The sequence below is a fragment of the Muntiacus reevesi genome, chromosome 16 (assembly GCF_963930625.1).
Source record: "Muntiacus reevesi chromosome 16, mMunRee1.1, whole genome shotgun sequence".
NCBI lineage: Eukaryota > Metazoa > Chordata > Mammalia > Artiodactyla > Cervidae > Muntiacus > Muntiacus reevesi.
The window spans coordinates 902518-927663 of record NC_089264.1 but is presented as its reverse complement, the minus strand read 5'-3'; the positions used below and the strand labels follow the sequence as shown (position 1 = coordinate 927663).

General features: G+C 40.7%; 1 protein-coding gene across 5 annotated transcripts in view; it reads right to left on the bottom strand.

Moving 5' to 3' along the window:
* Window positions 1–441: 441 nt before the first annotated feature.
* LOC136147976 (conserved oligomeric Golgi complex subunit 2-like) overlaps window positions 442–25146 on the bottom strand; it is a 52860-nt gene continuing 28155 nt past the window's right edge. For 2 of the 5 annotated variants that reach the window (XM_065907389.1, XM_065907392.1), the window contains exons 5-7: window positions 9706–11540; window positions 5988–8791; window positions 442–922 (exon numbers count right to left, since the gene is read on the bottom strand). Coding sequence is in view for 2 of the 5 variants with exons in the window: in XM_065907391.1 (XP_065763463.1) it covers window positions 3521–3576; window positions 5988–6060; window positions 8640–8791; window positions 9706–9739 (315 nt within the window). In the remaining 3 variants the exon portion in view is untranslated. Of the gene's footprint in view, window positions 923–2782; window positions 3577–5987; window positions 8792–9705; window positions 11541–14328; window positions 14469–18278; window positions 18501–25146 lie in introns of those variants that run through there. The other 3 variants (XM_065907391.1, XM_065907393.1, XM_065907390.1) reach the window with 3 other exon arrangements.

The following is a 25146-nucleotide window of genomic DNA, read 5'->3' as shown; positions in this document are numbered from 1 at the left end:
TTCAACATCTCAAGAAAACTTGCACTAGGTACAAAACTCTTTTTGGGGGGTCCACTTTCCATAAAACCTCCTTATCCCGTTCTGTACCCATTCCTTTGCTTCTCCCATCCTGAAACTGCCACCTGTAAGTCAGAACTACTTTGTTTTCCTTCATCAAATGCGATTTCATTCCTCATACCTTCTTTAATAACAAGTCATACATTTTCCTTAAGCAACCAAGAACTGGCTTTTTTTTTTTTTTTTTTTTTTAAGAACTGATCGGGATGGGGAATACGTGTAACTATATGGCTGATTCATGTCAATGTATGACAAAACCCACTGAAATGTTGTAAAGTGATTGGCCTCCAACTAATAAAATAATATTTAAAAAAATAAATAAATAAATAAAATAAAAAAAAAAAAAAGAGGTAAAAGCAAAATGTAAAAAAAAAAAAAAAAAAAAAGAACTGACTTTTATATTGGCATTCTATAGATTGGTGACCATACGTATCAGTGATAATATCTTTAAAAAAAAAAATTGCTTTCTTACACTGAATATCTCAGGATGGCACCAGACACTATTCATGGATAGTCAAAACTCTCTTTAGTTTCTGTGTAAGAGGAAGGTCCTGGCAAGTAGTGAATGTTTCAGAACCTTACTTTATTTGGCAGTGACCTAACTATTCAATACAATGTGATCACTTAGTTTAGCACAACAATGGAAACTCAGGTAACCAAAATCTGGAGGAACTATTGTTAGTTCAGTTCAGTTCAGTTGCTCAGTCGCGTCTGACTCTTTGTGACTCCGTGGACTGCAGGACGCCAGGCTTTCCTGTCCATCACTACCTCCAGGGGCTTGCTCAAACTCATGTCCGTGGAGTCAGTGATGCCATCCAGCCATCTTATCCTCTATCGTCCCCTTCTCCTCTGCCTTCAATCGAGACTATTATAGACAGATATTTTAGAGTATAATTATTGTTAATAGTTTATTTAAAAGCTCATATCACATTTGCATTTTTAAGGAGTTTTCTTTGTTGTTTTTAGAGGTACTGTCTTTGTTGACAAGATATAACAATATAGCAATTTTTAACTTATAATAAACCTAGACACTATGAAAATTTTGTGCTTAATGTTAATGACTCTTAGACATGCCCATAGTAGAGTAGCGGGAAAAAAAGTACTAGATTTTTAATGTTGACTATTTCCCAGTTCACATGAATCTGAAATTCCTTTAGGTCATTTTTTTTTTTTTTTTTTTTTTTTTTGTATTTACAACTGCTTGATTTGTAAGGGCTTCCTTTTCTTTAGACCATTTCAATAAGAACTCACGACTTCAGCAATATTATCAAATAACAGAAGACTCACACTGAGACATACATAAATCCAGACAGACAGAGATCTTCTAGTTTTCTGCCTGAGATTTAAAATATTTCTTTGAGTATATTATCAATTGTGAAACAGATCACCAGTCCAGGTTTGATGCATGAGACAAGTGCTCAGGGCTGGTGCACTAGGATGACCCAGAGGGATGGGATGGAGAGGGAGGTGGGAGGGGGGTTCAGGATGGGGAACGCATGTAAATCCATGGCTGATTCATATCAATGTATGGCAAAAGCCACTACAATATTATAAAGTAATTAGCCTCCAACTAATATAAATAAATGAAAAGTAAAAAGCCCCCCCTCCCCCAAAAAAGAGACACAGATGTATTGAACAGTCTTTTGGACTCTGGGAGAGGGCGAGGGCGGGATGATATGAAAGAAAGGCATTGAAACATGTAAATTATCATGTGTGAAACGAATCGCCAGTCCAGGCTCGATGCATGATACAGGCCGCTCAGGGCTGGTGCACTGGGACGACCCAGGGGGATGGGATGGGGAGGGAGGTGCGAGGGGGGTTCAGGATGGGGAACACATGTACACCCATGGTGAATTCAAGCCAATGTATGGCAAAACCAACACAATGTTGTACAGTAAAATAAAGAAAGAAATTAAAAAAATATTTCTTTGAGCCCATTTTTTTCTTTGGCGTGGGGCAAGAATACTGGAGTGAGTTGCCATTCCCTTCTCCAGGAGATCTTCCCGACCTAGGAATCGGACCTACGTCTCGCACATTGTAAGCAGACGCTTTACTACCTGAGCCACCAGGGAAGTCCTGCAGGGCCATCCATGGAAAAGGTTAACTTCAAGCTTTGCCCTAGGCAGACCTTTGTAACAAGTTAATTGCTTTTAATTGGATATGCAAAAGAACCAGCTTTAGGGTTTCCAAGGGGGAGAAAAAAAGGTTCCTAGGTCAGGTCATCTTAGCTTTCCGTAGTCATAGTTTTGTCCCTAAATTATAGACAGATCAGCTGATAAAAAGCTTGAATTGTCTCTGTGGGGTGGATTTGCTCCTCATTGTGTTTCACCTGGCAGCAGTACCCCCCGCGGGCCTCTCCTGGAAGTGGGCGTGGGGGCAGGTCGCCACCCGGGAGCTGGGCTGGGCGGGGGGAGTCCCAGTTGTGCTCTCAGGGTTCACCATTGCAGCTGGGAACGCCCATTTCGTGGGCTCCTGGGTCCCCATAGATGGGCAGCCTGTGAGCGGAGGGCAGGGGTGTGGACCACAGGTGAGGGAACTGGGGCTCAGTGGAGCAGGGAACCTCATATTCCGCCCTCTCTGTTGGCACAGTCTTGGAGCCCCCTAACCTGGCCTTGGCAGAAAGGCCTCGCCTTGGAGTCAAGGCCTTTACCGCTTTACCCCTACGCATAAAGCTCAGACCCTGGCGCTTTTCCCAAGCAGCCTAGTGCCTGCTGGAAGTCCACGTGATTTATCCTGCCTGGTGATTTCACCTGCTGAGACTCCACAACCCTTAGTCTGGCCGTCTGGCCCAGCCCTGCTTCCAGCACTTTGTAGGCCAGCGGGCTGTTGATCACATGCTGGGATGGGAAAGGGAAGGGTCCACGAACTGCACCCTAGAAACTTAGTAAGGCGCATGGATTTAAAAAACCTGGCAGCTACCCAGGTGGAAAAGAGGGGAGGAGGGCACCCTGCTGCCCTTTTTGGGGGGAATCTGTGGCTGTACTGCTGAGAGAGGGCCTTTCCATGGGGACCCTGTGCGATAAGTTTGGTGTTTTGGAACTGAATAATTAGAACATGTAAAAATTTTTAATTATGTGGTGATTTAATTAAAAAAAACCAAAAACAAAACAAAACAAAAAAACAAACAAGCTCCAAGTCTTTTGCAAATTGAGGTCTCAAACTTGAAGGCCTATTTTCCTTCCACTGTGGCATTCTATGAAGAAATGTGCGGTTTTTTGTTGTTGTTGTTGTTGTTTTTTAAAGAGGCAGAAATGTGAGGGAAGCAGAAAAGCCAGAGGTGCCCCTGTAGTTTGGTGAAGGCCTTAGGAGGTCACTTGTAAATGCTGCTGGCCATCGGGAGGCAGTCTCTTGTGACCGATGGGCACAGAGCTCTGCAGGCTTGTCCTTTGCATGGCTGTTCTTGTTTGTGGAAATCCAGCTCAGAGCCATCTCCTGATGTGTAAGAATCCCCCAGACTGTATCCCTAGGCAAATCCCGCAGGGCCAGGGGCTCCTTCCTTCATTGTATTTGTCTGTTTGACTGAAAACCAGCAATGACATATTTTTCTTTCAATCTGGTCTATCATCCAGGCCTTGGAGTAATATTTCCCCTCCCCCTCAATAGGCTTGGGTTCCAGGGATGAATTATAGTCAGTTGTCCATAATTTTGCAGATGAGGAAACTGAGAGCCAGAGAGGGTGGAGGGCTGTCCAAGGGAGAATGGGATATCCTTCCAGGAACCCTGGCTCTTGGGTTTTTAATCAGCTTCCTACCCAGCATGGTCATTAACTGGCAAGTGTTGACATTGAGAATAAACTATTTGTGGAAATGTAAAAGGCTTTTTTAAAGAATGTGCCTACCAGCTGTGCATCTTATGGAGTATTTTCATTGTACTCCCCAACCCTTGGAAAGTGCTGGGCACAGGGTAGATGCTTCATAGTTTTTATTGAATAAGTTCAATTACACATAATTATATCTGTAGTGTCAGCAACACTATGAGGTATATTAGAACAGTGGTTGTCACAGTTGGTACTTCACAGATCAGTGAAGAAAGAAAACTTTTTATTAGGAAGACTGTAAGAGAATTGCTAAGTTTTAAGTGTATCCCACAAGGATATTTTTTTTAAAATGACACAAATCTCTCTGCTCATCACCAAGGAGGTCTGTTGAGGACCCCACGCAAGGGAGGTTCTATCTCTTGGGACACCCCTGCTTCAGCATCTCCCTAAGCCAGCAATCTGGGACAGCTGAGTACACTTGAAGTTCCTTCCTTGATCTCGGGAGTTTTTTTTGGAAGACAATTTTTTGACAGACAGTGGTTGGGGTAGGTTTTGGGATGTGTCAAGTGCAGGCCATTTATTGTGCACTCTATTTCCTTTCTGTTCCCTGATGGCTCAGTTGGTAAAGAGTCTGCCTGCAACGCAGGAGACCCGGGTTCAATCCCTGGGTTGGCAAGATCTCCTGGAGAAGGAAATGACAGCCCACTCCAGTATTCTTGCCTGAAGAATTCAATGAACTGAGCAGCCTGGTGGGCTATAAAGGGTTGGACACAGCTCAGTGACTGAACACTTATTTCTAGTATTATTTCATCAGTTCCACCTCTGATCATCAGGCATTAGATCCTAGAGGTTGGGGGCCCCTGCTTTAGTTCCCTCTTTCATCTTCTACACAGCTCCAGTCTGCTTCCTCCTCCTCTTCCACCTGCTGAATTACCTGCCAGGCTTCTCTGAGTGTGACTAAGAGTCTCCTTCCCTCTGAGTCCCTTCTCCTAACTGGGTTTCCCTGATCTCCACTTAGGCACTTTTGCCCCAGGTGGTGCTAGTGGTAAGGAACTTACCTGCCAATGCAGGAATCCTATCCCTGGGTTGGGAAGATCCCCTGGAGGAGGGCACGGCAACCCACTCCAATGCTCTTTCCTGGAAAATTCCCATGGACAGAGGAGCCCAGCTTCTCATTGCAGCACTTCCTCTGGTTGCAGAACTTGGGCTCTGGAGCATGCAAGTACTTCAGTAGTTGTATGGGGGCTTTGTTGCCCCTGGGCATGTAGAATCTTCTAGGACCAGGGACTGAACGCGTGTTCCCTACATTGGTAGGCAGATCCTTTACCACCGGACCACCAGGGACATTTCCTGTTCCCTTTCACTAGAGAATCATATTTAAAACATACATGTAGGAGCTAAATATGCTCACCTGACAATACTTGGAGATACATACATGTATTCTACCTTACCTTTGAACATATTCAGTTAAAGATAATTTGTGATGCTGTCTCCATGGATCTTGTAACCTTTCCTTTTGTTTATCCATAACTTCCCACACCAGTGGTAAGATACCTGGCTTCCACCACTTGTGATGTATAGAATTCAGTGCCTGCCCCATGTGGTTACTGAAAAAACTGTCAGACTGTCTTCCAAAGGGGGCTGTGCATGCATCCCACCAGTATCTTGAGTATGTTTCTGTAGGAGAGTTTACTATCAGTATACCCTCCGTGGCCAGGTGTCTATTTCAACCTTTACCAGTTATGAGTGGGCTTGTTTGCTCTAGTGTTCTTGAACAATTTGAGTAAAAATTCTTTGTCCGATATGCATTTTCTGGAAAACGATTGTATTTATTTTTGGCTCTGTTGGGTTCATGTGTGTGCTTTTCCCTAGTTTGGCTTTTCCCACGCTGGGTGAGCGTGGGCCATAACTAGTGGTGTGTGGGCTTCTCACTGTAGTGGCTCCTCTCATTGTGGGGCACAGGCTCAATATATATAATAAACCAAACCAAATCAAATTATTAGAATTAAAATATCTCATTCAGAGAAGTTAAAAATCACAGAACAGAATACAGAAACAACCAAGGATTTACAACTAGAAAAAACTGTTAATTATATATATCCTAGTCTTTAAAATTCTATTTTAAGTTATTTCTTATTCAAAGATTTGTTGAAACTTAAAGATTCATTTTTACCTGAGATGGAAGAAAAATTCTTAAAGCCCATCACTTCAAGTTTTGGCTTGATTGTTTCTAAGAGGTCTGGAAGCTGAAATAAATATGCACTTTATATATTCAGTTACTTTTTATTAATCAAAGGAAGAGACAATTCTATATGGATCTACAACTCTAGACTGTTATTAATTAATGATAAAACTAAACTCAGAACTTTCAGTAACTTTCATCACAAGAAAACAAAATTCTTCATTAATGCTTTCAGTAGAAAATAATTCAACAACATGGAAAATCATATTTTCATGGCTATTAACACTATTCTGTAGCTCCCCTCAATACCAAAAAAACCTTATGATAAAGACCATGTTTTTGCTCAACACATACAGTATTTGTCCAAGCACCACAAAACAATTAAACCTGAAAAAAGCAGAATTATGTATCACAGCATTTAAACACATTCTGTTCTTAAAGTTCTGTTAATGGTAAAAGCAAGAACATGAAACCTACGTGGAGGACACAGGAAGACGTTTTAATAGTTCAGCACTTTTAAAATATAAGTACTGGGTAAGTAGACTAGAGGTAATTAGAATCCAACCCATTAAAGACGGTGGCTCCACAGGGTGAGCTGAGCTAATGAGGGCCTGGCTTGCCATGGCCTGTGGCGTCACTGCTCAGGGGAAGCCAGGGCTCCAGGCAGGCACGCGATAGACAGGCTGCTGCCCAAGGAGGAGAGCGTGCCAGTCAGGGGGTGGAGGCAACACCAGAGGGAGGGAAAAGGATGCTCTCTCTCAGGGGCCCTGGGCCCACAAGTCTAAACCCCACGAGGCCAGACAGTGAGAACACTGAACCCCACACTTAGAATCCTCTGCGACACAGGCTCGCCTGCTCCTGAAGCCTGTCCAGGTCTGTGACCACACAGACAAGCTTAGTGCTGGAAATGGAGACAATGGACTTTGTTTTAGAAGGGCCACTTGCTTGGTCTTTGCAATTTCCTTGGGTGATAGAAAGATCTTTGCTGCCAGTTTACCAAAGGCTTTTTAATATCCTTAGCACTTTCATTAGAGATGGGCCCCAGTAAAAGCTGAAAAAGGATTTCAGTGATAAAATGTTTCCACCTGCAAGATACATGAGCATGTAACTCAACACAAAATGCCAGCTGTCTACAAAGTATTAAGTGAAGTTAACTCAAGAAAGGATACCACATCCTGTCTCTCCAGGTAGGTGTGAAAAACAGAAACAGGACAAACTTTGACCCTATGTGCATTTCCTCTCCTTGACTTAAGTAACAGTCAGAAAGAAAGCAAGATTTCCCGAAACTAAAGGAAAATTAAGATCCGGAACATCATAGGTTTTAAAAAGTTAATTAACTGCTTAAGGTAAACAATTTACTGTATTTACTTAATAAATTATTATCATAAGGGTAAAAAATAAAAGTCTCAACCTCAATTATGCTTCAAATCATACAAACGACATAAGTGTTCTCTGCATAATGGATTGCTACAAGGGAAAAACCCTAAGAGAAGAGCACTTGCATTGAGAAAAGAATGGAAATATTCTAGGTGTAAGAAAATCACTGGCTGGCATCTTGCTGGGGATGATGAAGCAAGCCCAGGCCTCACAGAATCATATCAAGTCCATGGTGTCCCAAGAACTGCACACTATTCATGAACAGTTTCATAAGGCATGGTGCTCTACTGAGACTCCTCTGAGTAGAGGGAGGCAAAGGAGGAAGAGGAGAGGAACTTGGATGGAGCACCATTATCTGCTGGGCACCTTCGTTATCAGCTTGTCGGGCAAGAAATCTCTTTACTCCTCACAACAAGCACCTGGAGAAGCTGTGTTCCTATTTTACAGATGAAGAGTCTGAGATTCAGCCAATTTCCTTAAGACCACAAAATTAAAGAGCAGCAGGGCCAAGGTCTGACTTTGACTTGAAGTCTGTGCTTTTTCCACTGAAACACTCTCCTCCAGTTGACAGAGTGCTTCCATGTCCGTGGATGATGGCTTCTCCATGTCATCTTTCCTACACTTCCGCTCATGCTCCCTTATACTTATCACCTTGCACTGGCCGGGGTGTGTGTCTATCACTGAGCTGTCTGTGCAGCAGGCATCTCTGAGACCTGAAGCGGACCTGGTAGGGCCAGGTGCTCAGCACTGGACCACTGTGGCTTTATGCACAAAAACTAATCAATCATCATAGGCATGTGAATACCTAATACAGCCAAGCTGAAAAGGGTTTCTGAAATGAAGGGAAGGTTAATCAATTTTACCACCTTCTAATCTCAGCCATTTGGTGTTTTTCAATTTCCAAGTATTAAGGAAAAAATATGCATATTTTTATCATCTTCATTAAAATGATCATCTGTTTTATGGTGTCTCTGTATTGGAGGCACCATCCAAAGATTCTGCTTTTCCTAAGGGAAAATGAGGACAATGTGGTGCTTTTCAAAAAGACAAAGCAATGAATATGTGACATCTGATGCCCCTAAAGGTCATATAAACAAGAGTGAAAAGGAAATCCAGTGAAAAGGATAGAAACTTGGGAAGTTGGGCTATAGCCCTTGTATCAACCTCTCATGACCACATGGGCTTTAAAAATCTTGGCACGTTTAACTTAACCTATCTTTAATTCATTTCAGTCTTGATCAGGGATGAGCACCAGCCAGCCCTTACCTCCTTGACAAATATGGAGTACCGTGCCAGAATCTGCAGCGTCAGTCTCCACAGACGATGTGCCAGCAGCGGCAAGAACATCTTGTCAGACCAGCACCTCTGAAGTCTGCTCCACGTCCTATGAGAGGCCAAAAGGCGATGAGAGCTCCCAGCTATAGGTAAAAACACGCAGTTAAGGAGTCGCAGCAGAAGGGCTAATGGCTAAAATTTTCAATGGACAAGCCAAGAGTGAAGCCAATGACATTCTGAAGAATCTTATGAGGTCAGTGAAGCTTTAGGGAGGCGGCAGGGACAGCCAAGAGGCCTGTAACGCTGTTTTCTAATTTTACATGACTCCTTCTCCCAGGTATTTGAAACATATTAAACATATATAACAATCAGAAATAATCAGTTAACAGGTACTTTATAATAAAGCAACACATGCGAATTGGAGTGGCAGTCACTTGCAAGGGTTTAACCTTTGGTTTTGAATTTGTCCTGTCTTCTCTTCCACTCCTGAAAATGCTATTTAAATATAGGAAGTCAATTACACATGGCTACTTTTGCAAAGACAGTTGAAAATGAACTTTTGAGGCTAGAAGAGTGCGGTTTAGATGGAACTTGGCCGCACAAAGGGGAGCACAGTGGAGTGGGGCTTTGTGGCTACAGGAACAGCCACCTAGGTGAGCAGACACCAGGGACGCCTAAAGCATGACGAGATGCAAATACGTCTGGAAAGCGTAGGCTGACCCCAGCCACCCGCCCACTGTCCCAGGACTGGGCCAAGGGCTCTGGAGGCCTGAGGCAGCAGTCCGAGCTGAGAGTCATCCTCTGGAGGGAAGGGACATTCTGATCCTTTCCCTCAGCTTGAGAGAGAAGTGGAGGGTAGCCACAACGCTACAAAAAAAGGCTGTCACTTAAGCACAGCAGGGGTTATATCCCCTTGACACATGATATTCAGAAACAAAAAATGTGGTCTCCGTCCCGTGTTCTTAAAGCATCCTTTACATTATCTCTATATAGCCAGAAGCTCTAGAAACCTTTTTTAAAAAAAGAACTTAAACTATATCTTCAGGGTCTAACTTACTTCCCTGGTGGCTCTGATGGTAAATCATCTGCATGCAATGCAGGAGAACTGGGTTTGATCCCTGGGTCAGGAATGGCTACCCACTCCAGTAATCTTGCTTGGAGAATTTCATGGACAGAGGAGCCTGGTAGGCTACAATCCATGGGGTTGCAAAGAGTTGGACACGACTGAGCAAGTAACATTACTGAAAGACAGCAAAAGGTCAAAGTGCTCCCAGGTCGCTAAGGCCATCAAGAAGACTTGGTGAATGGAATTAACCCACTTAATGATAGCATGTGTCACTCTGAAGATGCTACCTGGTTCATCTTCCAGGACATCTATAATTGCTGCTTCTATGGATCCTGCTATTTCTCTAAATCTGAGAGAAATACAAGAGTGTAAATGGCTGTTTTCTCTGCTTCAGGTACCTGTCCCCCCAACCTCTCCCTCCCCAGGCAATAGGACCATTTTCCTGCTTGCTCGTAGGGCCAGTGCCTCAGAGATGCCCCAGCAGCCCTGATGGCTGGCCTCCAGACTTTTTCTCTTACTGAGCAGGAAATAAACTTATCTGAATTACTTGACCAAGAAGCCATTTCTGGCAAGTCCCACCACCTATAATCATGTAATCACTTCAGGGCTATTAAGACTGGTTTTTCCAGTCCTCTTACCTCCACATTATCAGAAGAAAGCAAATGTCCCTCAAACTAAGAAATGGAGAAGCTATATTCTGTGAGACGTATCACTGAAAGTAGGCAGTTAAACTAGAACAAGTCTCTGCCAGGCGCTCATCAAATGTCTGCTGCCTGTCTCCTGTGCTGCTATTGGTAACTGCATGCCCACCTTGAGGCTCAGGATCTGCTTTCTGGATGGGTTTTCTGTTTTCTCTGATGCACCATTTGTCATTTCATACCGTCTTCTCACAGCCTTCTGTTTTAATACCTGATGTGGACACATTTTTATGACTGTGAAATGAAACCATGTGTGTATTCATTTCCTTAATTAGCTGCCTATGTAGCATGCTCCTTCCCACCTATATAACCCTTCCATGTTCATACTTTCTTTACCATACATTCTTCTGTCACCCACTAGTTCCCTTGCTACCAATAAATTCTGACACATACTTAACATCAGTTTACCTAATCCACAATCTTGGTTTTTTGGATAGCATTTATATGCTTTTAAAAAGCAGTTCAGAGACTGATCTTCAGGAAACTGGAGAGTAAACGCAGCAGCACTTCATAGAAAGAGCAGCAGCCCTGCCCTCAAAGGCACGAGTGGCTGAGAGCAGAGGACTCTGGCCCACCCTGCCTGCTGGAGCTGGCCTCTCCCCACAGCTTCCCTGTGCCACAGGGAGGAAAGAGCTCAGCGACTGCCCCGTGAAGCCTGCGGAAGGCGTCTCTCCAAGCAGCAGGGAGAGGCACGGAGGGAACAAGTGGCAGAAGCACAGTGGAGGAAGAGAAGGGAGCACTGGAGAACCGCAAAGAAGGCAGTGCTCCTGAGCACACTGGGGAGGAGAGGGCAGGGGCTGCCCTGCAGTGAAGAGAGCAGACCAGCTCCTGCATTCGCCTCAGACCCCGAATCCCACCATTTGCCCACATCTGTTAACACATGAAACACAGGAGGGAAGCTTCAGCACAGAAAAGACCTGACACCAACACAGCATTGTTCAGAACGCAGAGAACCAGAAACAACCTTCACAAACCCAAGGAAGGGAAGGTTTCCGTAACATGCGGCACAGTTCCTACTGAATGCAGCGTGAAGAGAGGTCAGCTGGAAGTTCTGCGGCCATCAGAGGAACAGGTGTCATTCAGTGTAAGTAAGGACACAGGATAAAACTGTATGTATGCCACAACAATCTGAAAAACATACAAACGAGAAAGTGCAAGACACAAATGCAGCAGACCCCTAACATTAATGCCTTTTAAACAGACGTGCAGATGATGTGTGGCCAGTGTGAGATCCCTAAGACTAGAACTGTCTATGTCGTGTGACCCAGCTGTCCCCTCTCCCTACCCTCCAGGAGTCCAGCACCAGCCCCTCAAGTAGCTTTGCTGGCCAGTAACTTCCAGGATTGAGGTGTTAGGTCGTACTTCTTAGAAGATAAACAAAGTGAGATGTTACTTTGGTGAAATTTGAAAAGTTATGCTGTAGTTTTCAGGTATATGGGATGCCATTCTACTCTTGATAGAGGATTTGTAAAGAAAGGCAACCCCAAATACAAACACTCCTAAACTCTTCCATTTGGGTATGGGGATGATCTAGAGACACACACCCCCTACCCCACGCACGGCTCTACTGACGCATGGACACAACTTGAGGAGGGTGGAGGGGAAGGAAGGCACATCAGTACCACACAGATTTCATGCTGTAGAGGAGCTACCATGCTAAGCATGTGCTGAATGGAGCAGACAGAGAATACACATGTGACCATCCTGGGGGCATACACCATTCTACCAAGAGTTCAATTAAAAAAGACATGCCACTACCTGTAGCATTTAAGGCGCTAAAACCCAGCTGCCAGGCAGCCACTGATTTACTACCATTTGAGACTGTTGGGGGCCCATGTGTATTTAATCTCTTTCTATGAAAACTAATGCCTAACCCTACTTTCCAAAACTCCTGGAAGAACAAATGAAGTGTTGACACAATAGGGGACCAGAGACAGAAGGAGTGCCTGTGTGCTCACAGAATGGAGGTGGTGGGAGGGGTGCATTTTTTCCTGAAGATGACGGGGATGTCGGCACAGAGTCAGACCCGGGACTATCTGATTGCTACTGAGAGTGCAATATTAGTACCGATATTCCTTCCTAGAAATTTGTTGAAACATCACCACCCTACTGGTGTTTAGGCTTACTTTAAATGACCCTGAAGTGAATCAGATAGCAATACAGCTTTGACACCAGCCATGTCTGCAGAACATTCTGTTATCCCAGAGAATAAATAATCCAACCACTGACAAAAATCAACAGAATGGTGTTCTATAAAGTAGTACCTGAATTTCTTTTTAAGTGGAAGAGCAAATCCACTGAGAACAGGTTCCACACGTCATAACTCAAACGTAACTTTTTAAATTTCATCAATTTTAAATAAAACTATTCACAAAGAAAAGTTAAGCAATTCCTTTGAATGCTTATGACTAAACTCTGGTGAAGATGAAAAATGTCTTTCATGGGACGAGCTGAGTTTCAGCATAGTTTAAGACTCAATTACCAGCTTTGAGAGAACCTATGAGGAGAAGAGAACGGGCTGAGGCCAGGCTGTGCTATCCTGCAGGGCCCAGCACTCCAGAAGGCAGAAGGACATGACAGTGCAAGATTCCCAAGTGTGGGGTCTGGGGTCTGGGGAAATGACTAGATAAAATGTGTCTGGAGGCAGTAAACAGGAGTATGGGCTGTGATGGTTTTTAGATATCTAAAGCAATCTAAGCCAAAACATAGACTACAGGAGACACGGAAAGTTTACATTTTATTTTTCTACTAAACTCTTAAACTATAAAATGATGCTTCACCATTTTAAAATTTTCTCACAAACCAAAAGGGCTTCTTGCCCTGGCTACATCTTGATCATCACGTAACGATTAGGTCCCATGCAGTCCATGAGTATCTCAGACAAACAGATCCTTAATTTCTTACCTACATTATAATATAACCTTGAAAAATTAAAGCTCAGTATTGTATATAAAAGAGCACCATACTAATGGTCTGACAGCTTAGATTTCATCATCAAAAGATGATTATATACATTCTGAATCATGGCAAGTAATTACAAGTCAAGGGATTTAATGTATTTCCCTCTCTGTAATTATTCCTCAGACCTCCAGGGAAGGACTGCATCATAATTAAGGAAAGCATCCAGCAATTTAAACAAAAAGCTTGCAAGTCTTTAAAAACCATTCTAACTAAAATGCTCGAGTTAACATTATTCTATGGAGGAACTTACTGTGATCTCACTCAAGAGAATCTACAAAAATGGCTATATTATCATCTCTTTTTCTAGGGGAACATACATTGTTAAGAATTTATCCTAAATTGTCCCCAAATTGTCTACAGGACCACTTACTGACACTGGTGATATCATTATGCTATCTGGAAGGGAAGTGTCACCATTTTCCAGAACACTCACCAAGATTACAAAGGAAGCCAAAAGAATAACTACAATTCTTATAAATTGATGGATGGAATCAGCTACAAAGAATATTTCAAGAAAGAATACTTTTCCTGATTACCTCTGAGGATAAAAATGTTACAGGTGAGCAAAACTACAGATGAAGGATAGGTCTGCTATTTGAAGCAAGTGATGAAAGAGGAAAATGGAGAGGAAAAGCTGCTAGGTGACCAGCTCTCTCTGTCTCTTCATGGTGAATGAAGGCATAGCACCTGGGAATGAAGCTGGGCCTGGTCTAGCTCCTTTGGAGTCCAGCATTCTCAGCTTGCTAATGACAAGAAAGTAAAACTTAATCCTTTTGTCATACAGGGCAGAACTTTGGCAATCATGATACTTCTTGTGCATTTCTGCTCTAAACTGTTTCCCAAGGAATAATATGATGGTCTTCAAGAAGGGGCTGTCAGATGGAGTTCAGTCCATATGAACTGGTGTTCAAATCCTATTTCAGAAGGGTGGAGGTGATGGGAATAAATTACTGACCTTATTTGAAAATAAACAGGCAAGTTCCACTTATTATTGAAGCTGTGATAGGCAGGATGTGCTCCTAATCTTTTTACACTGGACTGTGATCCACACTGCCATTCAAATGTTCTTACAAAATCCATACTTGTGGTATATTTCTAAAATAAGAACAGGTGGAATTTTCATTTTAAGGAAACTAACCAGAATCGGGATCATATACTGAAAAATGGAAATCAAGATAAAGATCAACACACATAATCACAGGTTTAAGATCTCATTATGCCCTTACAGGATCTTCCTCTGAAGATCCCCACACTGAGTAATGCCCAAAGTGGCTCTATGACTTGCTCAAAGTCTTACGTGGCAAGCCCATCAAGAGACCCAGGTATTCTAAGTCCAGTGGTCTTTAAGTGACAGCTCTCACTCATCTTCTAGGGCACGCCTAACTGTCCACTGGAACCATGAGAGATCACAGATTAAGTGGTATAATTTTCACTGCCTTTCGAGAAGAAGTACAAAATTTAAGGAAAGGGAAGAGAGGAGGGAAGAAAAGGAAAGCAATTACTCAAACCATGTGAGTAATTACATCATTTTTATAGATGGGACAGCATGAAGACTGACAAGGGGAATCTAGCAACCTCACTAAGAGCAGCAGGTAACACTTACTGAACATATATCATCTGGACACAGTGTTTACAATTGTGCTATTTAATTTAACCCAGAAAACTACACTACTAGGTTAACTGCTTTTATCATCATCTCCCATAGAGATGACACTTCCTCTTCTGCTCAGGCTTAGAGAGAACTGACTCAGAAACAAAGCAAGGAAAGGGAGGAACCAGAAGCCCAGACAGTCAGCAGTGCAAAACTGCAGCTGCACGTCCTTTGGCAAGGGCTCTCCTCCCCAGGCTCTCGGGAGAACACTGCAGGATTTCCCACGTACTTCTCACTGAAGAGAAACTCCATTCTGGGTCACCAAACCAATCGCCTAAATACGATGTCTGTGATTACATGGGAAGTGTAGTACAGTAAACACCATACAGTGTTAAATTCCTTTCAGCTGTTTTTTTTTTTTAATATAAAATAACTTTCTTTTAAAAGCTGATACTTAGTGAACATTAGGTTTCCTCTTACTCTGTTAGCCTCCATAATCTAGAATTACCTAGTTGGTTTTGCAAATCTTGGATGTCCTTATGACCGCCTTACTCTGAAAATTACTCTGCTAATCTGCCAGAACTGAATGCTGGGACACTTTTTCCATTGGGTATTACTATTTATAAAAAGAGTGCCAGGTTTTTTTTGTTGTTGTTGTTGTTTTATTTGTTTGTTTCCTTTTTCTGAGTATTTACACAGGACTACATTGTTGAAGTAGAACAATGTATTTCAGGGAATGATTTTTTTTTAGACAAATACCATTTCTTTTTACTAAATCCATGGCTCTCAGGTATTTTAAGGAATGCTTTTATGTTGAATACTAGCCAGAATACCAGAATATACCAGATGGATCCTTTCAGGTTTTCATCCAGAAACCTTCTGCTATTTGACAGATTGTTTATATTATTCTCCGTGTCTTTATTAAATTTTAAGTATTTATATATATATATATATTTTTTTTGGGTGACAAACATGTTCACTTTATTTATTTATTTTTTTTTTAATTTTTATTTTTTTTTCAGTGGGTTTTGTCATACATTGATGTGAATCAGCCATAGAGTTACACAAATTCCCCATCCCGGTCTCCCAAAATTTTAAGTATTTATATTTAAACATAAAACTGAGCAATGTGTTAGGGTAATTCTGTTTCTCATTTGTTCATTGACTTGGTTCATTTAGAAGGAAGGGTTTCTAAACTGCTTAAATTACCTAAAGTCAAACTACCCATTTCATAATTTCCTCCTTTTATTCTCCTTTAGTCTGTTTGAAAGATTATTTTCAGGTTAATGGTGTTTTTTCATCTTTGTTTCGGTTTTATGGCCTCTAATTTTTATTTATTTTTAAAACTTTTAAGTATATTAACGGATAATTGGTCTCAACATAAGGCTTAAAATTGTAACTCTAAAGAGAAAACAGACTGGCCTTTGGTTAGGTAAGGACTTCTTAAGTATTGACACCAAAAACACAAGCCATTAAAAAAAAAGTATAAATTGTACATCAAAATTAAAAGATAACCACAATGACCTAATATTATATATATATATATATATATATATATTTTTTTTTTTTTTTTTTTTAAACTCTACTTCAAAAGATATATTAAGAAAATGGGAGTGGGGAAGTGGAGACTGACTGCAAATGGATATGGTACAGAGAGAAGAGGAATCTAAAGGAAAAAAAAATTAGAGGCTATCAAGGGGCACATGAAAAAATGCTCAACATCACTAGTTATTAAAGAAATGCAAATCAAAGCTACAATGAGGTATTACTTCACACCAGTCCGAATGGCCATCACTAAAAAATTCTACAAACAATTTGAGAGGATGTGGAGAAAAGGAAACCCTGCTACATTGTTGGTTGAAACGTAAGTAGGTACAAGCCACTACAGAAAACAGTATGGAAGTTCCTCAAAAGGCTAAAAATAGAGTTGCCATATGACCCAGCAATTCTACTCCTGGGCATATGTCTGAGCAAAACTATAACTCGAAAATACTCATGCACCCCTATGGTCAGAGCAGCACTATTCACAATAGTCAAGACACGGAAACAATGCAAATGTCTTTCACAGATAAATGAATAAAGAAGATGTGGTACATACATATAATGAAATACTACTGAGCCATAAAAAAGAACAAAATAATGCCACTGGCAGCAATATGGATGCAACTAGAGATTATCATACTAAGTGAAGTATGTCAAAAAGCAAGAGATACAATATGATACAATATGATATTACTTAGACGTGGAATCTAAAACATGACACAAATAAACCTATCTATGAAGCTGAAACAAGCTCACAGACATAGAGAACAGACTTGTGGCTGTCAAGGGGAGGTAGGGGGGATGGACTGGGGATTTGGGGTTAGCAGACACAAACTATTGCATACAGAATGGATGGACAACAAGGTCCTGGTGTATAGCACAGGAAACTATATTCAATGTTCTGGGATAAACCATAATGGGAAAGAATATTAAAAAGAACGTATACGTGTGTGTGTGTGTGTGTATGTAACTTCACAGCAGAAATTAACACAATATTGTAAATCAATATACTTTCAGCTGGTTTTGAGCTGCTGCTGCTGTTGCTAAGTCACTTCAGGCATGTCCGACTCTGTGCGATCCCACAGACAGCAGCCCAGCAGGTTCCCCCTTCCCTGGGATTCTCCAGGTGAGAACTGGAGTGGGTTGCCATTTCCTTTCCCAGTGCATGAAAGTGAAAAGTGAAAGCGAAGTCGCTCGGTCGCATCCGACTCTTAGCTACACTTACTGAATTCCCTAAGTGTGGTCTAGATGTGAGGAGCTGAGAGAAAGAAAAGTATTACTCATCCCCTTTGGGATAAAACTACACCCCTGCACATAATGGATGTTAAAGGAATGCAAAAATACTTCTCTCTTCTCAAAAGTAAGTCCCATTAACACTGAAAACTGAAAGCATTTCTTGCAAGAAATGTAACCACAGCCATTAAGTATTGATTTAGAATTCTAAAGTCAATATTTCATCAGAAAGCTTCATTTCTGAGCTGAAAAATCTCCTGAGCCTAACATGATCAATATGATTCTCTAAAGAGGGATGTAAAGAGTCTAAATTGCTAATGCTTAAGACCATTACCTCATTCTGCTTATGGTACCTATTTTTAAAAGCCCTACGTTATTTATTTACAGAGATCTATTTTATAAAGTCACAAAACTCAGTGTCACACAACTTGTTGAAAATCATATTACTTTATTATATGGTTCAACATACTGTACCGAGGACCAAGAGAACAGATAAGTGGTATTTCTGGGATAATAAAGTTTCAAATTTGGTGTCTTACCTGTTGTGAAGTTATTCGGCCCAGGCTCACCACACTCAATTTGCGCCTCTCTACTGCTACTGCTAAGTCACTTCAGTCGTGTCTGACTCTGTGCGATCCCATCCCTGGGATTCTCCAGGCAAGAACACTGGAGTGGATTGCCATTTCCTTCTCCAATGCATAAAAGTGAAAAGTGAGAGTGAAGTCGCTCAGTCATGTCCGACTCTTCGTGACCCCATGGACTGCAGTCCACCAGGCTCCTCCATCCATGGGGTTTTCCAGGCAAGAGCACTGGAGTGGGGTGCCATTGCCTTCTCCATGTGCCTCTCTACACTTTATAAATTAGTAAGCAAAGCGACCAAGCACAATTAGAAAAAGAGGCAAATAGAGCTTCTAGAAATGAAAATAATGATAAATTTGAAACAGGTGAAAAGGAATTTAGACACAACTGAAGAAGGAATTCTTGAACTAGAAGAAAAGTCCCAAGAAATTACCCAGAATGTAGCACAAAGAGATGAAAAATAAAAAAAGTAAATTAAGGAAACATGAAAGATAAAGTGAGGATAATTAATTAAGAGTTCTAAAAGCAAATAATAAAGGAATGAGACAGAAGCACAATTGAGTTAATGAATAAAAATGATACAGAAATGATTTAAAAAAACCACCAATTCTCAGATTCAGAAAACCCAACAAATCTTAAATTCAGCAAATAAAAAGAAGTCCACACTAGATATATCATAATGAAATAGCACACCAAAGTCACTGGGAAAATTTTAAAAGGAGCCAGGGGAAAAAGCCATTATAACTACCAAGCAACAACAGCAACAACTACTTTCAAGTGACAAAGTTCAAAGTGCACAGAATTCTACGTCCAGCAAAACTACCTTTCAAACATAAAAGGTATAAAGTTATTTTCAAACAAATATTGACTGAGGGTTTATCATAAAAAAGTGAAATTTATTATCAACAGAAATTCATAACAGATGAATTTTTGGAGGAAGGAAAATGACCTAAGAGAAAAGGTATAACATCCAAGAAGGAACAATAAGCTAAGGAAATGATAAAATGTGGAATATTTTTGAGAGGAGGAGGATGGCCATGTTAAAGCAATAAAAATAATGCCCAATTGGGGGGCATAAAAAAATCAAAATAGAAATAAGACCCTGGTAACTAATAATATACTATGGAATGGCATGATTGGCATCTAAGATCCTTGTGCTGTATGGGTGGCTGAAGAACACCAGTAACTTTAAATTCTGTTAAGTAAACACTAAGGTTACTTAATACACAAATAAACAGAGGGCAGAACTTCCAAATTAGTAGAGTGGTAAAAGAGAATAAATGAGAAAAACAAATTCCTGAAAGTGCACAATACAAAGAAGGGGAAAGAAAAAAAAAAAAAAAAAAGACGAGAGAAAGGAAAAGAAGAAAAATGGGACAAATAGGAAGAACTAAAAAAACCGCAAATATATCAATCACTATGATCATTGTAAATTTAATAAATTATCTAATTATAAGACAAAGATTGTCATATTGAATAAAAAAATAAAAAAACAAAAATCAAAATCCAGAGCAGGAAGAGGAGGAGAGGCACCAAGAGGCTGAGCAACAGGGTACTGAGCAGGAGAGCGGGGTGCAGACTCAGGCCATTTGGCCTAGAGTCTTCGTTCTTCTCCAGGACACTACATAATATCTTTAAAAAATGGACAATTAACATATGGGTTTACTTCTGATATATCAACCACGAAGTCCTTTAAATAAAAAACATGATTTTTTTTTAAAAAAGAAATATCAAGGCCTCCTAATCTTTCAAATTATATAGGACATTTTTATACTACATTAATAATTATAATATTAGTTATATAATATATACTACAATCTAATTACTATTTCTTGTTTTCCTTCAAAGCGATATGGCAGAGATCTGCAACCTTAATTTTTCATCGAAAACAACTGTAAAGAGATTTGTTTTCAGCGGTCCTTAAAATCTTTTTTAAAACTTAGATAAAAACATCCATATCTAGTCATAATTGCTTCTCGACTGAATTCTACCTTACATTCTAAAAAATATTCTTAGTCCCCAAAGTATCAGAGACTATTACTTGAATAAAATAATATGTGTATTTTTAAGGTAAATGCTGGCTCTGCAACTCAGATTGTGATTTTCTAATAAACCACAGAACCAAGACTGTGCAAAAAAGACATGACTATCTCAGGTTAACAACTGCAAGAATCAAGACAACAGAGGGAAAGGTACCTAGTGAAGTCCATCAGGATTCCCAGGATTAAAAAGCAAGGGTAACTTTTCTTCTAATCCTCATACTATTTCTGGCCAGACAGAATTCACCAAAAAATCACAGCCAGGAACAGTATTGCCCTTTTCACTGTAAGATAAGAGAAAAATTTCAGTCAAATACACCAGAAACATCTACTTACAAAAAGCAAAATTCCATTGTGATGTTTTATTAAAATAAAAGTTCCTTAGCCTAAAATTTACTTCAAACTTTTAAAAACAATTATGTCTATCAATTATTTTGTTTTTAGGCCCAAACTTCTATTTCACTCCTTGATCTCATTCTCACCTAGAACCTGACACATCCTCTGTGTCCTGACTCCTACAATTATCACATAGCAGACAGCTGGGGTCAAGGATAATGGACAACTATGGCCAACTTGCTGTGGCAGCTGTCTCCCCTAAAATGGGCTACCATGTTTATACACTATCTTGAAAAAGCAGCAATCTAATACCACAAGAAAAACAATCTTTGTATTCAACCTTAACACCAGTCAACTCTAAAACACTCTAATTTACCAATTACTAACAGCTTTGTGACTCAGCTATCTCTGATTACCTTCACATCTCATGTTCTATGACTATTTCATGTAAAATCTGGGTTACAAATCTTAAAACAAAAAAACTGGTAACATTCATGGTTTTCACATGCACATGCTTTATTTTGCATTGTAAGCAAAAAGGCCAAATTCTGAGTTTCTAATTCACACACTTAGGTGAGAGAGAACACTGAGATAAAATCAAGCTCTCAGGAGCCACAGAACCTGAGTTCAAATCTCGGGTCATTTAACTTCTCTGTGTTTTGGTTTCCTCATCTTTAAAATCATAGGATCATTATATGGAATAAGGTTTGTAAAGCATTTAGGATGGTGTACGCTTTGTAAAGCATTTAGCACTTACTGGCACATAGTAAGTGCTATGTTAATAGTGTTAAATACACAGTACATAAATAAAAAAGGTGGGTTCCTTAAGTTTCTCTCTACTTAAAAATCTGTAAATATCTTTAGGCAATAGCATCTCACTGACCTACCCACTTTGCTGCATTGTTAACATGCTCTATGTTAAGGTAATTTTTTTTTTTTTTTATATTCGATGAGGGAAAGGAGATGCCTATGTCCCACATACCCAATTCCACGTATCATATCATATACTTTTAATCCCAATAAGAACTAGCTCTAATAAGATATAGGAAGAGAGAACAAAATTGAAGATTTTAGAATACAAATGCACACAATATGAGCAAATGAATGACAAGATCACCTCATTTCCAAACTAAATATACAATTAAAGCCTGAAAAGGAAAATTTAACTCTGCAAGATCAACAGTTAGAAAAGCTAATTTACGTCCTCTGGAAAATAACTCCTGAACATCATTGCTATTGCTGGGTATACAGAGCACCCAAAGGCAGATGCTGAGCCAGGGAGTGTCCAGGGCAACAAAACGATGCAGCGTGAAGCAAAGGCAGATGATCTACCAAGGTACAGTCTAGATACTCAAATTTCTGAGCTTTCTACATGAGCTCTGCCACTCTGAAAACTGTGGAAAAGAACAAACATGTGAGGCATAAAACGTGACATTTCAGGACCAAGACTAGGCTTGTCAAATCTAAGGATCGGTTGTTTCATTACTGTGGCCTCTTTAATTTCACATGATGACTTCTACTAAATTCTTACCCCAAATCCAAATCCAACTAGATCTTGACTATTATTACACAAAAGTGGCAAAACAAAGCTTCATCTGAAATCATCTAGTAGAAACCGAGAGGGTACTTCCGAAGTACCCTCTCGGTTTCTACTAGAAACCTAGGTTTCCCTAGGTTTCTCTTTCCAAAGAAAAAAATTTCAAGACTAAAAATAATTTCACTCCATGAAGAAAGGGACTTGATTTGCCTTTCTAGTGCTGCAAATTGACTGAGTCTTCCATTTCACAAACATTGGATAGTTGCTGTCTTAGGACACTGTGCCAGGGGTGGGGAGTATGGGTTGTGCAGGATGGGAGCAAGCTGTTAAGATGGAAACTAGTCCTCAACAGAAGTGAGAGCAACACACAATCGCCTGCAGAGAACAGGACGAAAGCCAGACTTCAGGATGGAGGTGGGAGGTCTCTCGAAGCATCTGCGTTGGGCTTCACACGGGGTGACAGATCAACCAAAAGAAAGGGAAAGGCAGAGGACTCTGAGGAAAAACACAGACCCACCAAATGTGTGCCGGGGGCCAGCGGAGCGAGGGAAGCCCACAGAGTGCCACACACAAGGACCACTGAGGCCGGAGTGCGCAGGGCCTCGTACGCCGCATCAAGACGCCTAGACTTTACTCCACACGCAACAAGAAGCCACTGAAGACTTAGGAAGAAGGCAGTGCCTAAACATCAGAATCGTGGGTCAGTGTAACAGTCAAAGGGCAGAGGGGAAGGGTGAGAAGGGAGAGGGTGGAGGCATGGAGAGGAGGTGGGCAGATCCTATTATTCTGGATAAAACTATGATAAAGTCCCGGATCAGGCCAGTTGTGATGGTGAAAGGCAGCCGGGTATTTATGAAACAAAGCGAAAAGTATGGAAATCAGGCAAGAGGAGGGAAAACTGAAGATGACTTTAACCACAATTAATATAAAACTTGTTGAGTTACACTGAATTCATATTTATAAACAGATTATAACATTAAAGTAATGGAAGGAAACCAACTTTTATTTCACATGTAATTGAGGAAAAAGTACACAAAAGGGGAAAGTATGGGTTGTGAATTCACAAAGATGTACCCTTTACCTCTGCCCTACTCATTACAGTTTCCTTCTGAGGCGATGACCCACAACCCACCTCATAGCGCCATGCAAACAATTCACCAGGGGAGCGCATATGAACCCGACCCAAATGAGGCAGCAATAACCAGCAGGCACAAGTTCTGAGTACAGCTGCTTAAACTACCTTGAGATGGCTCCTCCTGTGACCTCTCGAAGAAGGCGGCAGTGATGGGGAACGAACTCCAAGAGTTTATCATACATGAGCTGGAGATCACTCAGATGACTATCAACAATATGCTCTAGAATTACCTATTAAACGAATAGTATTTTTAAAAAGCGTCTCAAAGAGAGGTATGAATTACACACTACAGGAAAAATAGAGAAAACCTCAAAAGTATGCTTCCTCATTCCCCCTCCTCCTCAGCTAACATGTTTTCTAATAATAACAGCTATACTCAGAACTAATTTAAGGATTTGGAAGCACAGCTCTGACCCAGGAGAGACACAGGCTGGGTGACAGAGACTGGCCCGAAGTTGGAAAGCCAAACACATTTGCCTCCTCCCCTCCCGAGATTGAAAACAAAATAAAATGACAATTTCCCATAACAACAGCCCCTCCCTGTACTGACCTCAGCCTTTTCTTCTACCATTATTGAGATCAGGGGAAGGCATGAGACAGAGAAAAATGAAAATATATATTTTATTTTGCTTTATTATTTTGTCTTTGGTGTTAAGGTTGAGATTCAAGAGGTTAATGACAAGATAAGCATATGAATTTAAAAAAAATTAAAATGTGGCCTTGGTTTATTTAATATGCCACTGAAACATCAAATGTTTCTCTCATTTAGCACATTAGGTTCAGTTCAATGAAAAACAAAGGCATAAGTTAGTAACGATTTTCACTTACTGAGAAAGAAATTATGTAGGTAATTTGTCTTTTTCATTCTTATCAAGTTAGATAAGAAATATAACAGGATAGGAAGAGAGGAAACTGACAGATCATTTATTTTTAGTAACTCTAATAAAAGCTGAAAGGATTACTGAAGTTAATCCTTACATTTCATTTTTATCAATGGGATTCCATTTCCCCCATTTATAAATGGGAGGCTTTCATCCCAAAGTCATGGTGAACAGGGCTTTGTACTTACTGGACAGAAAGAGCATCCACACTGGCAGAGGACTGAAGAGAGTCTGCAAACACTGAGAATGGGCTTGTGACTTTTATCAGTTTGAACCAGATGAAGCTACCGCTTTTGTGTGTCAGAAAACGTTGAGTATTGGCAACTTCATATGGTACAGTCTACATCCTGGCTGCTCAAAGGCAGAATATGCTTATTTTCCAAAGTTTAACTGCATCCTTGGAGATGAAGGACACTGGATAGTCAAGTTCTGGACTTAGGGTATTACGCTGCTAATTTGCCTATGAAAGTCCTGCATCAGTGACTATTTCCTCCCTCCCACCTTCCTGGCTAAGAGACTCCTCAGTATTCAAGACTTAGGCCACATCTCTGTGAAGACAACCTTCAGCACAGACTTTCCATGGTCAGGGATTCAGCAGGCTCCCTCACCAGGAACTTACACTGCAGTTTTGGTATCTGCTTACTTGTTCCATTTTACCCACTAGACTGATAGTTAAAAAATCATTTAAAGAATTTAGTGGCAAATAATTTACATACCATAAAACTGACCTAAAAATGTTTTGATACATTCCTTCTCCCTAGGCAAGACCCTCCTCCCACAAAATTAACATGATCCCTGGGCTACAGCATCACTAAAAAACACTGAGAAGGTGCTTGACTCCTGCATGTTGGTTGTCACCACCAGGGACCAACCTTTTCTTCCAACTGATGGTACTACAGT